The 12927-nt window shown below is 42.7% G+C and overlaps 1 protein-coding gene across 3 annotated transcripts in view; it reads left to right on the top strand.

Moving 5' to 3' along the window:
• The window catches only part of WDFY2 (WD repeat and FYVE domain containing 2), a 70381-nt gene extending 59910 nt beyond the window's left edge, over positions 1-10471 (top strand). For all 3 annotated transcript variants that reach the window (XM_053285110.1, XM_053285112.1, XM_053285111.1), the window contains 7 exons: positions 1420-1532; positions 4162-4288; positions 5778-5883; positions 6567-6668; positions 8314-8444; positions 8756-8864; positions 9054-10471. In XM_053285110.1, coding sequence (XP_053141085.1) covers positions 1420-1532; positions 4162-4288; positions 5778-5883; positions 6567-6668; positions 8314-8444; positions 8756-8864; positions 9054-9083 — 718 coding nt within the window. In that variant the 3' untranslated portion in view covers positions 9084-10471. The remainder of the gene's footprint in view (positions 1-1419; positions 1533-4161; positions 4289-5777; positions 5884-6566; positions 6669-8313; positions 8445-8755; positions 8865-9053) is intronic.
• Positions 10472-12927: the final 2456 nt, after the last annotated feature.

Raw genomic sequence — 12927 nt, 5'->3', positions numbered from 1 at the left:
AAACCTTTCCAAATAGTTTGTGTTTAGAGCATATAATACCACATAATGACTGGCATCCAGACTAGTGTCCCTTCTGGGAACAGTTGTGCAAGTTTCCCTTTCATGACCAGTTGTGCAAGGATTCCTTCCGTTAATGGAGCATCACTCTGCAAAAGGTGTGGGTATCACCTGTTAAAGATGATAAAAAGATGAACATTTCTCTTGCAGTCTGCAGAGCAGCCTAAAACAGGTCTTCTTGAGCTGCCCAAACACCTACCTGCCAAGAAGAACTTGCTGTTTTTGTGGAAGTTTCTGCCTGACAGAATTTTTCTTTTTCTTTCACAGGATAGGGACATGGGCAGGATCTTGGAAGATCTGCCTGTGTCCATCTCCTGTGAATAGGTGGACTACAGGTCAGTGTCTGTCTCTGAGTATCTAAACAGATGGTGGGGTTCATCTAGGCAAAGAAACCTCCAAAGACACACAGTCCAAACAGCTCTATCTATACATCTCCCCTATACATTTCCCGGATATTGGTGGTTGGTACTTTGACCACTTTATAAAAGTGTAAACTAATAGAGGATTTTCTGGTCTCACTGACTATGTCTACCCAAAAGTATATTTCTCTGAAGTCTGAACTACTTTACAGACCACATTGGGTTGATGTTTGAGGCTAGCTGGCCTTGGGCATGTCACAGTAGAATGGGGAATAATATCTCCCAGGATTGTGGAGGAAAGAAAAGATGGAAGTTGTATGTGCTTCTTGCATGTTCTAGCTGAACCTGGCTGGCCTTGCAATACTTCATACAGTTCCATAGAGTGATATAAGGTGAATTCGGTACAGCTGCTGCTGTTTGAATTCATTATACATTTACTTGATGATTGGGAACTTGCATCTCACCACCAGATGAAATTTTGAAATGGCTTGACATTCTTTACGATAGTGAATCTGAACATTTCATAAAACCAAATGCTACTGCTAGGGCAGGCTCTGGAAAGAAAAGGGGCCTGAGACGCTTCTGTTTCAACACCTCAGCTGTTTTGGGTCTCCATTCAGATGACACGTCAGCTGCAGTCAGAAGTCTGTCTGTGGTGCATAGAATTCTAGTGCACAATTACAGAAAAATTGGAATCGATCCAGAGTGCAGTCCTCTCCTTTCAAGTGAGAGAGCTGCAGTTTTCATGTACACAGGAGAAAAAGTACTGTACCTAGGGATAAAATGACAAATGATTTGTTGGGGATAAGCAAAGGCACCGTGGCTGGGAGTTGAGGCAGTGGTGATGTCCCGCTGTGGGCGGCTGTCATTCTGGGCCTGCCAGGTGAGTGTTCTCCGCCTGTTCTTCCAGAATTTGCTGAAAAGTCATTGAGAAAGGCAACTCATTGCACACTTTGGAGTGGAGGGCCTGTTCTGGTCAGATTCCTAAGCACTTCCTCACCAGATTCGATGTGGAAACCCGGCATGTTTTTATCGGTGATCATTCTGGACAGGTGACCATCCTCAAACTGGAGCAAGAAAACAGCAGCCTCATAACAACTTTTAGGGGACATACAGGTTTGGAAATTGGAACTCATTTGATCCTTCAGAATTGTTCTATATGGTCAATAAGCTCTTAGTGTGAGACAATGAAGGGATGGGGATACTATGAAATAGTTGTGTTAGGGGGAACTGTCTCTTACCTTGGAAGCCAAGATACTGTGTGGTATTTGTGCGTGCTTAAAATACCATAAGCTGTAGTGCTATGTGGTTTAAGCAACATTGCCTGAATACAGTCTCTCTACCTAGAGAGAATCAATCTATGTGGTCGCAAAGAGTCGACACTGACTTGACAGCACTTAATCAATCAATCAATCAATCAGCAACTTGAAGTGCTTGCTTCAAGCCTAGATTTGTAATATGACGGATATGTGGCTTAAAGTTTCGGAGGGGAGAGTCTGCACAGTTTAACTGCAAGTTAGATGTGGCTGATGGTGGGAAGGCACTGGGGGTAGAGTGAATGCAAAGGAGATGTTATGAGGAACTGTAGCGGGGTGGGTGGGGAAAAGGTGCAATTCGGCATTCATATCTTTCTTACAAAAGTGGGATGTGATACTGCTGCAGGAAACCTGGTCTAAGGAAGATCTAAATATCAATGGTTATGAGGAACTGGTAAAGAACCAAGAGAACTGGAGGGTTCAGAGGACACATTAACTCCTGGCATGAGAATATGCTGCATCCAGAATTGGGGTCTTGAGGAGGAGTGAAAATTACTTCCTTCTGCTTTTGAAATCTGAACCCAGCAATATCCATTCTGCGTAAGCTTGTATGAAAACCAGCTATCTGTATTGCATTGTCCCTTTGAACTTTACAGCGTGTTCTGTTTGATATCTTAGCTTCTTCCTTAGACAGCTTAGGTTTAAAGCCAGGGTACTTCTTGTTGTGTCACTGAACGCCAATAAATTCCACACAGATTTCTTTCCATCCAGATTGAAAAAAGTGAAGCTTTCCAGTTCAATATGTTCAGTAAAGTGTGCCGTTGAGTCGCTGTCGACTCCTGGCAACCACAGAGCCCTTTGGTAATAGGTTGGGGGAATATTTGTCAAAGGAAGACTTTACATATTGAACTGGAAAGCATCTAAAGGGCTGTGGAAAGGTTCTGGGTACCATTTTGAGTTTTGGTGGAAGTGGGTGGGCAAAGATGTATGTATTTAGAATATTATATTATTATTATTATTATTATTATTATTTTATTATTTTTTTATTATTATTAAATACAAATACTTCTATACCACTTTTCAACAGAAGTTCTCAAAGCAGATCACATAGAAAAATGCACAGAGTAGTTTACATAGAAGTGAAATGGAAAAATGTAATTGTACATTAGTAAGAGCCCAGTAAGGTTCAAAAGTTCACTGTTTGATATAATCAAGTTTAAACCGTTAGTGTATTTTATGAATGATAATTGTGGTGACGTCTTATACTTAACCAGAGAGCGAGGTGCACCTGAAAAATAATTGCATACGATCTCAACACAAGGAGAGGAAATACACTTACTAAATATTATAATTATTTATTTGCACAGTCAGACAGGTGTTATTGACTGGTTTGTTTTATCCAGACATCGAGTCCTTCCCAAGGACCTGGGATGGCTGAATTTTATTGTCAATGTTGTTGCTGCTGTTCTATATTCTGCGACGATATCTATATCGTCGCAGAATATAGGCTGTTCCCAGTAAAGTTGCTTTTTGTAATTGGCTGATGGTGATTTCTGTGGCCCCTATGGTGTTGAGGTGCTCTTCAAGGTCCTTTGGAACTGCACCCAGGGTGCCAGTTACCACTGGGATTATTTTTCTTTATTATTATTATTATTATTATTATTATTATTACATTTATATCCCACTCTTCCTCCAAGGAGCCCAGAGCGGTGTACTACATACTTGAGTTTCTCTTTCACAACAACCCTGTGAAGTAGGTTAGGCTGAGAGAGAAGTGACTGGCCCAGAGTCACCCAGCTAGTTTCATGGCTGAATGGGGATTTGAACTCGGGTCTCCCCAGTCCTAGTCCAGCACTCTAACCACTACACCACGCTGGCTCTAGAGTTTCTCTATTCCTCCTCTACAGTCTCAGCAGGGGACCAACTTCTTTGATAGCAGCATTAAACAGTGGGATAGCCCAGGCTATATTCCTTCTGAATTTTAAGACCAGTCCATAGCAGCCATAGTCAAAGTAGGGGTTTCTACACATGTCTCACTAGCTGGATGGGGAACTATGTGTGTGCAAAATATGTGGCTCCCACTCGCTGACCCAGTAGCCAGAGCAATGTACCTTGTTTGACATGCTCAAATCTGAATGATTGGCTGTCAGGATAGGGTGTGGGAGGGGCCTCATTTCAGCCCCATTCTGTTCTCCTTTCCCAGCCAAAGAACTATTCAGATGGTTAAAGGGGCTCTGCATGGGCTCCATTGGATTGGTGCAATGGTGTGCTGTCTTCCTTGTATAGAATACCTGCCTGACTCCCAGACTCATAGCACTTGAAAGAGAGTTCAGTTCTGTGTGTGTGTGTGTGTGTGTGTGAGAGAGAGAGAGAGAGAGAGAGAGAGAGAGAGAGAGAGAGAGAGAGAGAAACTTAAGCTCCAGTGCTGGCAGTCTTTAAAAAAAAATTCTCTCTCCCCCCACTCCTCTTCTCTGCCCTTATATTTTCAGGTGGAATCACTGCCCTCTGTTGGGACCCTGCGCAGCGTGTCTTGTTTTCAGGAAGTTCCGATCATTCAATTATTATGTGGGACATTGGAGGAAGAAAAGGCACAGCAATTGAACTACAAGGACACAAGTACAAAATGCTGATCAATTGCTTCTCTTATAGATTTTAATTCCACCCAGAGAATATTTGTGTTTAAGTGTCTCAAGAAGTATAGATTGTGACTACACTGAAATGTTTGGAATGACATTTAGGAATGAGCCTTAAATCAACACATTACCTAACAAACTAGTTTCTAGTAGATAGGGTGTAAGGAATCCAGTTTCACTTTAAATAAAAAATATATAAACCTCAGGTGCCCTCTTTGCATTTGTCAAACAGCTTGTCCTGTTCCTCAGGGCAGCTGGACAGCACGACTGCCCCACAGTCAAGTTTTATTTAAAAAACCAAAGTTGATTTACTTCTTCCAGTGAGCTGCCACTGACTATGTTGAATTTGGACAAGAGAAACCTAGCTTTGTATCTCTGCTTTGTTATGAAATATGCCAGATGACCATGAATTGGTTATTTCTCAATCTAACTTTCATCATGGGGTTGTTATGAAGATAAAATGTGATAACCCCAAACGAGGTTCACAAATATATGCCTTCACTCCCTGCAGGAAGGATAGGATACGAATGTGAGATATACATTTACTGTTCCTAAAGGCTAGGCCAGGCATGTCACTGAAGGATTTTTTTGTTTTAAAATTAGCAGAAATAGAATTGAGAGGCGGGCTCCTCCCTGGTCATACTTTACCTGTGTCTAATATCTAGACTCTATAATATTTGCTTATATGGGTGGATAGAGTTGGTTAGTGCAGCTGCTTACTGCAGAATGCAGAACCCTAGGACTTCAAGGGTTACACTCTTAACTTGTATAGGTGGAATGGAACTGACGAGAATAATCTCCCCCTGTGGCCTCTGAAAAACCTCTCCTGAAGGTCAGGTGGCCTGATGAGTTGGGGCGTGGAGGGCTGTGGGGAGAGGGTGGAAATCTCCAGAAACCAGGTTGAGGCACCTTCTGTGAGTGGAACTCCATTTGCAAAAGGTGCTTCCAGGTGACTTCAGGTGATTTTCCCTGGGAAACTACTCCCCCATGCTCTCCCCCACCCCTTTCCTTGAAGATTCCCTGATTGTCAGAAGCTCTTTCAGGGTGCAGGGGTCTTCTGTGAAGAGGAAGAGGCAGGGTAGAGTCCTTGCGCACACTCCATCCCACTTGTGCAAGTCAGGATCCAGCCCCAATTGTCCTCAATACTAACTCACTACTGCATGGACATTCAGCTGCAAGCCTGTGCGGTACATGTTGCCAAGATAGGGTACTCTGGCAGTTTAGGGAGGAGTGTATCATTTGGTTTACAACAGAAGTTGTGCGCTGTCACGTGTGCTCCCCCCACCCCCAACTGTGCTATAATTTGTGGCATTTGCTTAACTTTGCAGTGCTGTAGAACTTGGCTTTCTGAATTGCAGAATTCAGCCCCTTCCAAGAGCTGCTCCCATGTATGCCTGTCTGTTCATAAGGAAGAACTGGCATGTTTGAATTGCTGATCCTACTTAGAATCTGTAATTTTACACTTTCTGCAGTGATAAAGTTCAGTCACTCTCCTTTGCCCATCACACTCGGCAACTTATCTCTTGTGGAGCAGATGGCGGGATTGTTGTCTGGAATATGGATGTTGAGAGACAGGAGGTACATTCTCAATTCTTCCCCTTATCTGGTCAGGGAAATGACAATGACTTAATTTTAAATGACTTAAAAAATTAAAATGACTTAAAATTAAATGACTTAATTTTAAATCTTGAAAGGCCAGCCCCCCCCCCCCCCTTCAAAGATCTGTCTTAGCTTGATGATGTGTTAGGTTTGTACTATATGGGACTCCTCTGTTTAATTGTGCTATTTAGTAATCAATATCACTTAAGTGCAGAGAGTGTTTTCAGTGGGGAGGGGATTCTCCCCTGCACTGCCATCCTCCCCCTCCCCCAACAAGTGTTAGGAGGCAAGCACAGCCTTGGGCAGGATGCAGACTAAGTCATGACTAAGGACTATTGAAATCAATGAGACCCATTCGTCATGACTAGCTTAAGTCTTATTAATATCTGTGAGACTTCTTCTGGATCCTGCCCCTTGTGTTTGCCTTGTAACATCTCGTCCCTTTCCCAGATATCAAGCCCTGTGTATGAAGCATGCAAAACACGTATAGAAGTTGCTGTTTCTCAGAACTTATTTTAATGTAGTTGTATATGAACACTTGTGGGGGTGATATTGAGACCTTGGCAAATCTAGAACTTCTTGTGGCCATTTTGGTTCTGTATTTAGAGGTTTATTGTAGTTGGGTTTCAACTTAATGCCTTTTTTGTTTGTTCTTACACTAGACACCTGAATGGTTGGACAGTGACTCCTGTCAAAAGTGTGATCAGCCATTTTTCTGGAACTTCAAGCAAATGTGGGACAGCAAGAAAATAGGCCTTAGACAAGTGGGTGGTTTGCTGTTCTTTCAGTAATTGAGGATAGTCTCCTGTTTATACTTAATGCAACAGCTTAACACTAGTTCTAATTTGTGTAACTCATTTGTGGGGGTTTCCCCCCATGGCGTGCTAATATTCACAAATTTAGGTTAATTTTGTGGAAACTAATCTGGATGGGTAAGGAGGAGACTGATGTCGACAGGCAGTGATGTTTCCTTAAAACAGAGCAGTTTGGAACAGTGCAGTAACTTCACATTGGGCTGGTTTGGACAATACATTTCTTCCCCCTCCCCTCTTTATCACCTTGCCGCAAGCTAATTGTATGGGGATGGTTCAGGCTAAATGTTCTCACAATTGGTGGAAAAGAGATTATGTACCAGACGTGTCAGGGGACTCACACACTCCTCCTTAATGCATTTGAGAGCTGGCAGGTGTGTCATCTGAATCAGCCTTTCAGAATTGTTGCAGTTGTGGACTCATCAGTGTTACCCCATGTATAGAATGGATCAAAAAACACTTTATCCACTGGACCAGGGATCCCCAACTTGTGGTACGCCTAATGTTGCTGAGCCAGAACTCTCATCATTCCTGGCCACATTAAATTATAGCTGAGGATGATGGGAGTTATAGTTCAGCAATATCTGGAGTATCATAGATTGGGAACCCCTGCCTTACACCATAGTCATAATGTATTTGCATATGATGTGGCTGTTGGGCTGAACTTTTTTTTTAATACTGTGACTGTTCATAATCTAACCCAGATCTTAATTATGATCACTTGGAGTTCTAAGAATCATTTTGACCTAGACTCCATTTTGCTATAGTTTGGACTTTTGAGAGAACTTGTTCTAGTGTTTGGTCTTGAAAGTGAGCAAAGTTTGATTGCAATGACTTTTACGCCTACAGAAATATTTCTGTAGAGACAGAGGCAGGCGATTCTTTCTTAACCTAGCAGTGGGCAGTGCATGCTTTTCCATGGGCACTTAGAAACCCTTGTATTTCTTTTCACCCCCTCCCAAATGAAAGTGTGTTTCTGGCTTGTTGTTGCACAGCACGTTTGAGCCTTCAGCAGACTGGATGCCACTTACAAAGGAGGCAAACGAAAAAAGAGCACATATGGCACTGTTTGCACACAAGGTAAATGGCTAAAAAAAGTGACCCAGTGCTTTATGTCATGTGGCCAGCTACTGTTCCTCTGGCCCTGCACATGGCAATTCATGAACAGTATTGAGTCTGACTGATGGTGTATAGAGCAGTCATATTCTTGACTCAAAAGGAGTCAAGAATATGACTGAGTGCCCGGACTATGTCAGTTAGAAGCTGGATTGATGAGACTCCCAAGTCAGTGTTTTGGATGTCTTTTATGTGATCCCTCCTAGCCCTTATATAGTGGCTTTGTATTTTATCTAATTGAAACGTTGGTTTTGGATTGGGTTTATATGTAGTTTTGCCATTGGTAGCTTTGACTTTCCTCATTCCCTGAATAGATTAATTCTTGACTGTTCCAGGGTGGCAAAACTTTGTGGAGGAAACAAAAAACAGTTGTAAAGGTTTACATGATGCGCCTTTTCTCCTTGGGTAGGATTGGCTATAAATGTCAGTAATGGATGTAGGTGTCAGCTTTCAACTGATCCTTATGTGTGTTTAATTTCAGCATCATTGTCGGAAATGTGGGAAAGCAGTGTGTGGCAAGTGCAGCTCGAAACGCTCTTCCATACCACTCATGGGATTTGAATTTGAAGTGAGAGTCTGTGACAGCTGCTACGAATCAATAACAGATGAGGAGTAAGTAGTTGTCCTGGGCCCCTAACCTGTGACACCTCGCTTTTCTTTTCCCCTCAATCCTGCTTCATCATCCTTGGCAAAATAATCAAATTTCTGAGAGATGTCAAATATTGCTATAATTTAGATTTTGGAAATACACTTAGAGTTTAGGTAACAATTAGAGTTTATGTTTAGTCTTTGCTAAGATTGAAGTGTTCCCTTTAAAGCAATGTGGATATGAGAAGTTGATATGCTTGCATTAGACTCTTCCCTTTGCATTAAATTTTGTGAGGCTTTCATTTCACTCAAGTGTGTTCCTCCTCCTCCTCCAGGCGTGCTCCCACAGCCACTTTCCATGATAGCAAACACAATGTTCTCCATGTACACTTTGATACAACACGAGGATGGTTGCTGACATGCGGAACAGACAAGATTATTAAGGTAAGAGTCCAGGGTGGGCTGGGTACCCTTCTTCCTTCTGTTCATTTCATGATTCAGTCATCCTCTCCTACCAGCCCACTCTGCCCATTGTTAATAAGCAGCTTAGACTTGCCAGAACTGTTGACTGAACAAAGATTCAATCAATCATTTTTTAATATTTTCTTCTAACCTGCATTTGTTTCTTAACAGTTGTGGGATATGACACCTGTAGTATCTTGATGCATCAGTGAACCATAAAATAACTGTGGCTTACGGAAGAAGGGAATCCTAGTCCTTACGCACAAGATGAAGCAATGCTGTGTCATGACTGATAAGGGAGAACCCTAATATCTCTGGACGGTTAATGAAGTGATCTACTGGATCCAGGGTGAACCCTCACACCAAATGATCTACTTCTCTTTGTTCTTGAAATACAGAGCTATTTTTAAAAACAAACATAATTCTACAATCTGGTTCTATTCAGCCATGTGGAATTTTTCTGGAAAATCCATGTGCAGTACTGTTTTTTCCATGTTCTACTTTGACATGCAGTTTAGTGTAGAGGAATTGTTTCCAAATGCAAACAGTCCTCTGCACTATTAGGTTGAAATAATTGAATCTGCTCTGATGAGACAAGACAGAAAGCAATGAATTCCTCTTTCCATATTGTTTCGTAGAAAGCTGTTGAGCAAGAACTTGAATTGTGAACTGTCATTTTAAGATCTAGGCAGCCACGGCTCTTTAACAGAAAAAGTTTTTCTCATAATTGGTATTGTAGCAAATGGTACTATGAGATATGAGGAGGTGGGGGGAGGAGAGCCATACACACAGTGCAGTATTTTCTGTTGCAAAACCCAGAGGAATGCTTGTGTAGCAGCAGATTTCAAAACGTTAACAAGCTTTCCAGAACTAAGCATTACCAATGAATGACAAAAATCAGTTCATACTGAGGCAGTAGCTGGTCTATGGAAATGCCCCCTTCTATTTAGCTGGACTAGCAATGCCTGTATCTGCTTTGGGAAGTCTGCTAGAATTGGTGTGCTTTGCTGAGTATGGTTTGAAACTTTAACTCTTCCATGCCTCTTGCCTCTCTAGAAAGGTACGTGTTTTTAAAATTGCGGATAGTTGTAATTATTTAATTCTCAATGTAGCCTCCAGATTAATGTGGTTGAATGTCTTTTTGTTCTGCTGCCTTATTAGGCAGTTTTTTTCAAAAAATAATAAATGCTGAAATAAAAACTGCCTGTTTGAGAGTATCTAGATCAGAAGATGAAAAATTTGCTGCTTTTTCAATCTCCATAAACTTTGCTTGATAGATAATTTCTGATTGAATACCTAGACACCATAAAAAGGGCTAAACAAATTAGCTATACAAGTAGCTAATATGGAGCCGTGTTTCAAGAGCTCTCAAGTTGCAGCTGATTTTTTAGAGGTCAATAGCCTTGTAACTTCTTGCATCCTGTTTACTGCGGGAACTAGCTATGTCAGATATTTTCTAGATATGTGCACAGTTGGAAAAACTCCTTGCATCAGCATCCAACTGTTGTGGGCTGTTTTTTATTGTTCAAATTAGTTTCCAGAAGTACAAGTGAAATAGATAATAAACCTTTCATGATGGTTATACCCTGCTATTAGAAGTCAGTGGTTGACTAAACAGGTGGTCTTAATTCTTTTCTTCAGCTGAATGCTAGTTTTCTTTCCCAATTGGTATTTCTCATATTCTTGTGTCCAGATTTGCTCCAAAAAGTGCAACCTGAGGGCACAACTTTATACCTGTTCCAGATTTTTTAAATGACCTTTCCATATTATTTGGATGTCTCCAAATAATATGATTTGGAGAAATCTCTAGATGTCTCCCCCACCCCCACTGCCTCTAAGCCATATCTTCCCCCCCTTATTTTTTTAGATTTCCATTGCAATTTTAAAATTTTATTGGCTTTTACAATAACTTTACAATCCAACTACATTCAGTTATTTGATTAATTAAATATTGACTTCCCGTGTACCTATCTGTGCGGTTCACGTTAACTATACATATAAACCATCCTCTCTAATAAAACGCTTGGTGTCCGTCCGTGGACGGCCACCAAGCGTGTGTTCGTGCCTCCCTGCCCTGTTCTGCGCCTGCGCAAAGCGCAGGCCCAGAACAGGGCAAGGGAGACACGACCGCCAGCACCCGGCGGACATCTTGGACGGCCACAAGCGGCCGCCCTGAAGAAGCCGGAGAAGCACCGGCGGGGGAAACTGGAAGGCAGAGGCGGCGGCGGCGGCACCAAAACACCCGCGGGCGGCATTGCCTTACCGTGCTGCGGAGCTGCCAAGCGGCTGCAGCGGACGCAGAGAGACAGAGGCGGCAGCGGCTCCAGGACAGCCGCCGAGAGTGAAGAGGCGGCACATCAGAAAGATGGAAAACCAGGGCGAAATTGCCCTTAACCCGCCCACCCTCCCAGCTGCCCGAGTCCTCCTCTCCCAGCCCCATGGGCGAAATTGCTGCTGCGGTCGCCGACGACAAACACCCGCTCGCCCTCCCAACTGCCGAGTCCTCCATACCCCAGCCCGAGTCAGTTGGGCGATGAAAGTCCTTAGTTTGATAGGGAGAGAGGAGCTCGCAAACAGAGCTCCTCTCTGTGCAAAGGCTCTGCCCGAACTGGCGGTTTGGGCGCAAAGGACGCCTATTGCGTCCTTTGCGTCCAAAGCGCCAGTTCAGGAAGAGGCTTTGCAGAGAGAGGAGCTCTGCTTGCGAGCGCCTCTCTCCCTATCAAATTAAGGACTTTCATCGCCCGACTGACTCGGGCCGGGGATGAGGACACGGGGGTGAGGAGGACTCGGCAGTTGGGAGGGCGGGCGGGCGGCGGCCGCAGCGGCATTTACATGGGCCGATTTGGCCCTTAATCATGTGGGGGGGTCGCCATTCTGGAGAGCCCAGAGCCATTCTGTGTCGCATACAAGCACCCCCCCCAAACAACGTCCCCCAGAGGGGGGAAAAACCACAGAGGGAAGGGAAAATTAGAACAGGGTGGAGGAAAACAAAGACAGAGAGAAAAAGAGAGACAGACAGAGAGAGAGAGAGAGAGAGAGACAACAAGAAAAACAGACAGCAAAAGACAAAACAAGGAATGCAGGAGGGAGACAGAACAATAGAGAAAAGAAAAGAGATAAAGAAGGAAAAAGAGAGAAGAGAGAGATAGGAAAGAAAAGAACAAAATAAACAAAGAGGAAGGAAAAAGAAGAGAGGTAAAAGTGAAGAAAAAAGGTGGGGGGGAAAGATAGAAAAAGAGGAAAAAGGAAAACACACACACACACAAACCCCCAACAAACATGCCCATAATAGAAAGAAGAGAGGAAAAGATAACGTAGAGAATAAAACATATTTTTTAAAAAAAGGAAAAGGAAAGCAAGAAAAGGAAGGAAAGGAAGAGAGACAGGGACACACACACACAAAAAGGGCAAAAGATATGAAGAAAGCTTAAAGGGGGAAAAGACAGCTAGCGCCCGTTATTAAAACGGGCTTAAAAATACTAGTTGCTATAATAATTCAAAACATACATACTCGACACTGCTACTCGATTCTACCCAACCCAACCTGCTGTTATTACTATATTTCAAACCCTGCTGAAAGGTCCATATTAGAAAAATAGTTCTTTAAAGTAAGAATGGTTCCCAGTCTTCTTTAAAACATTCCAAATTTTCATCCCTTATACGTGCTGTAAGTTTTGCCATCTCAGCATATTCCAAAATTTTATTTTTTTCGATTTCCATCTTGGCACCTAGAAATGCTCTCAGGAACTTTTGGCTTACTTCTTCAAGTCACTCTTCTTTTCTTCACACACACACTTCCTACAGCTTCACTTTATACTTTTCCTCCAAACCCCTCCAGCCAGCTCTGAGACAGCCCTTGTCATATACCCAAATGTAAATAAAATATTGTTGGAGCTTCAAGCTGCTGAATGAAGAGTGTTTCCCTCTTAATTGTTGCCTTGTCCATTTCCAATAGGAGGAATCTGAGTTAAACTAAATTTCTGTTTACTGATTATTCTGCTGGTTTGAGGTTAACTACACATCAAACAATCATATGTGCAGGACT

The sequence above is a fragment of the Hemicordylus capensis genome, chromosome 1, assembly GCF_027244095.1.
Source record: "Hemicordylus capensis ecotype Gifberg chromosome 1, rHemCap1.1.pri, whole genome shotgun sequence".
Lineage (NCBI taxonomy): Eukaryota > Metazoa > Chordata > Lepidosauria > Squamata > Cordylidae > Hemicordylus > Hemicordylus capensis.
Note: the sequence above shows the minus strand (reverse complement) of the source record. Positions and strands in the feature narration are given on the sequence as shown.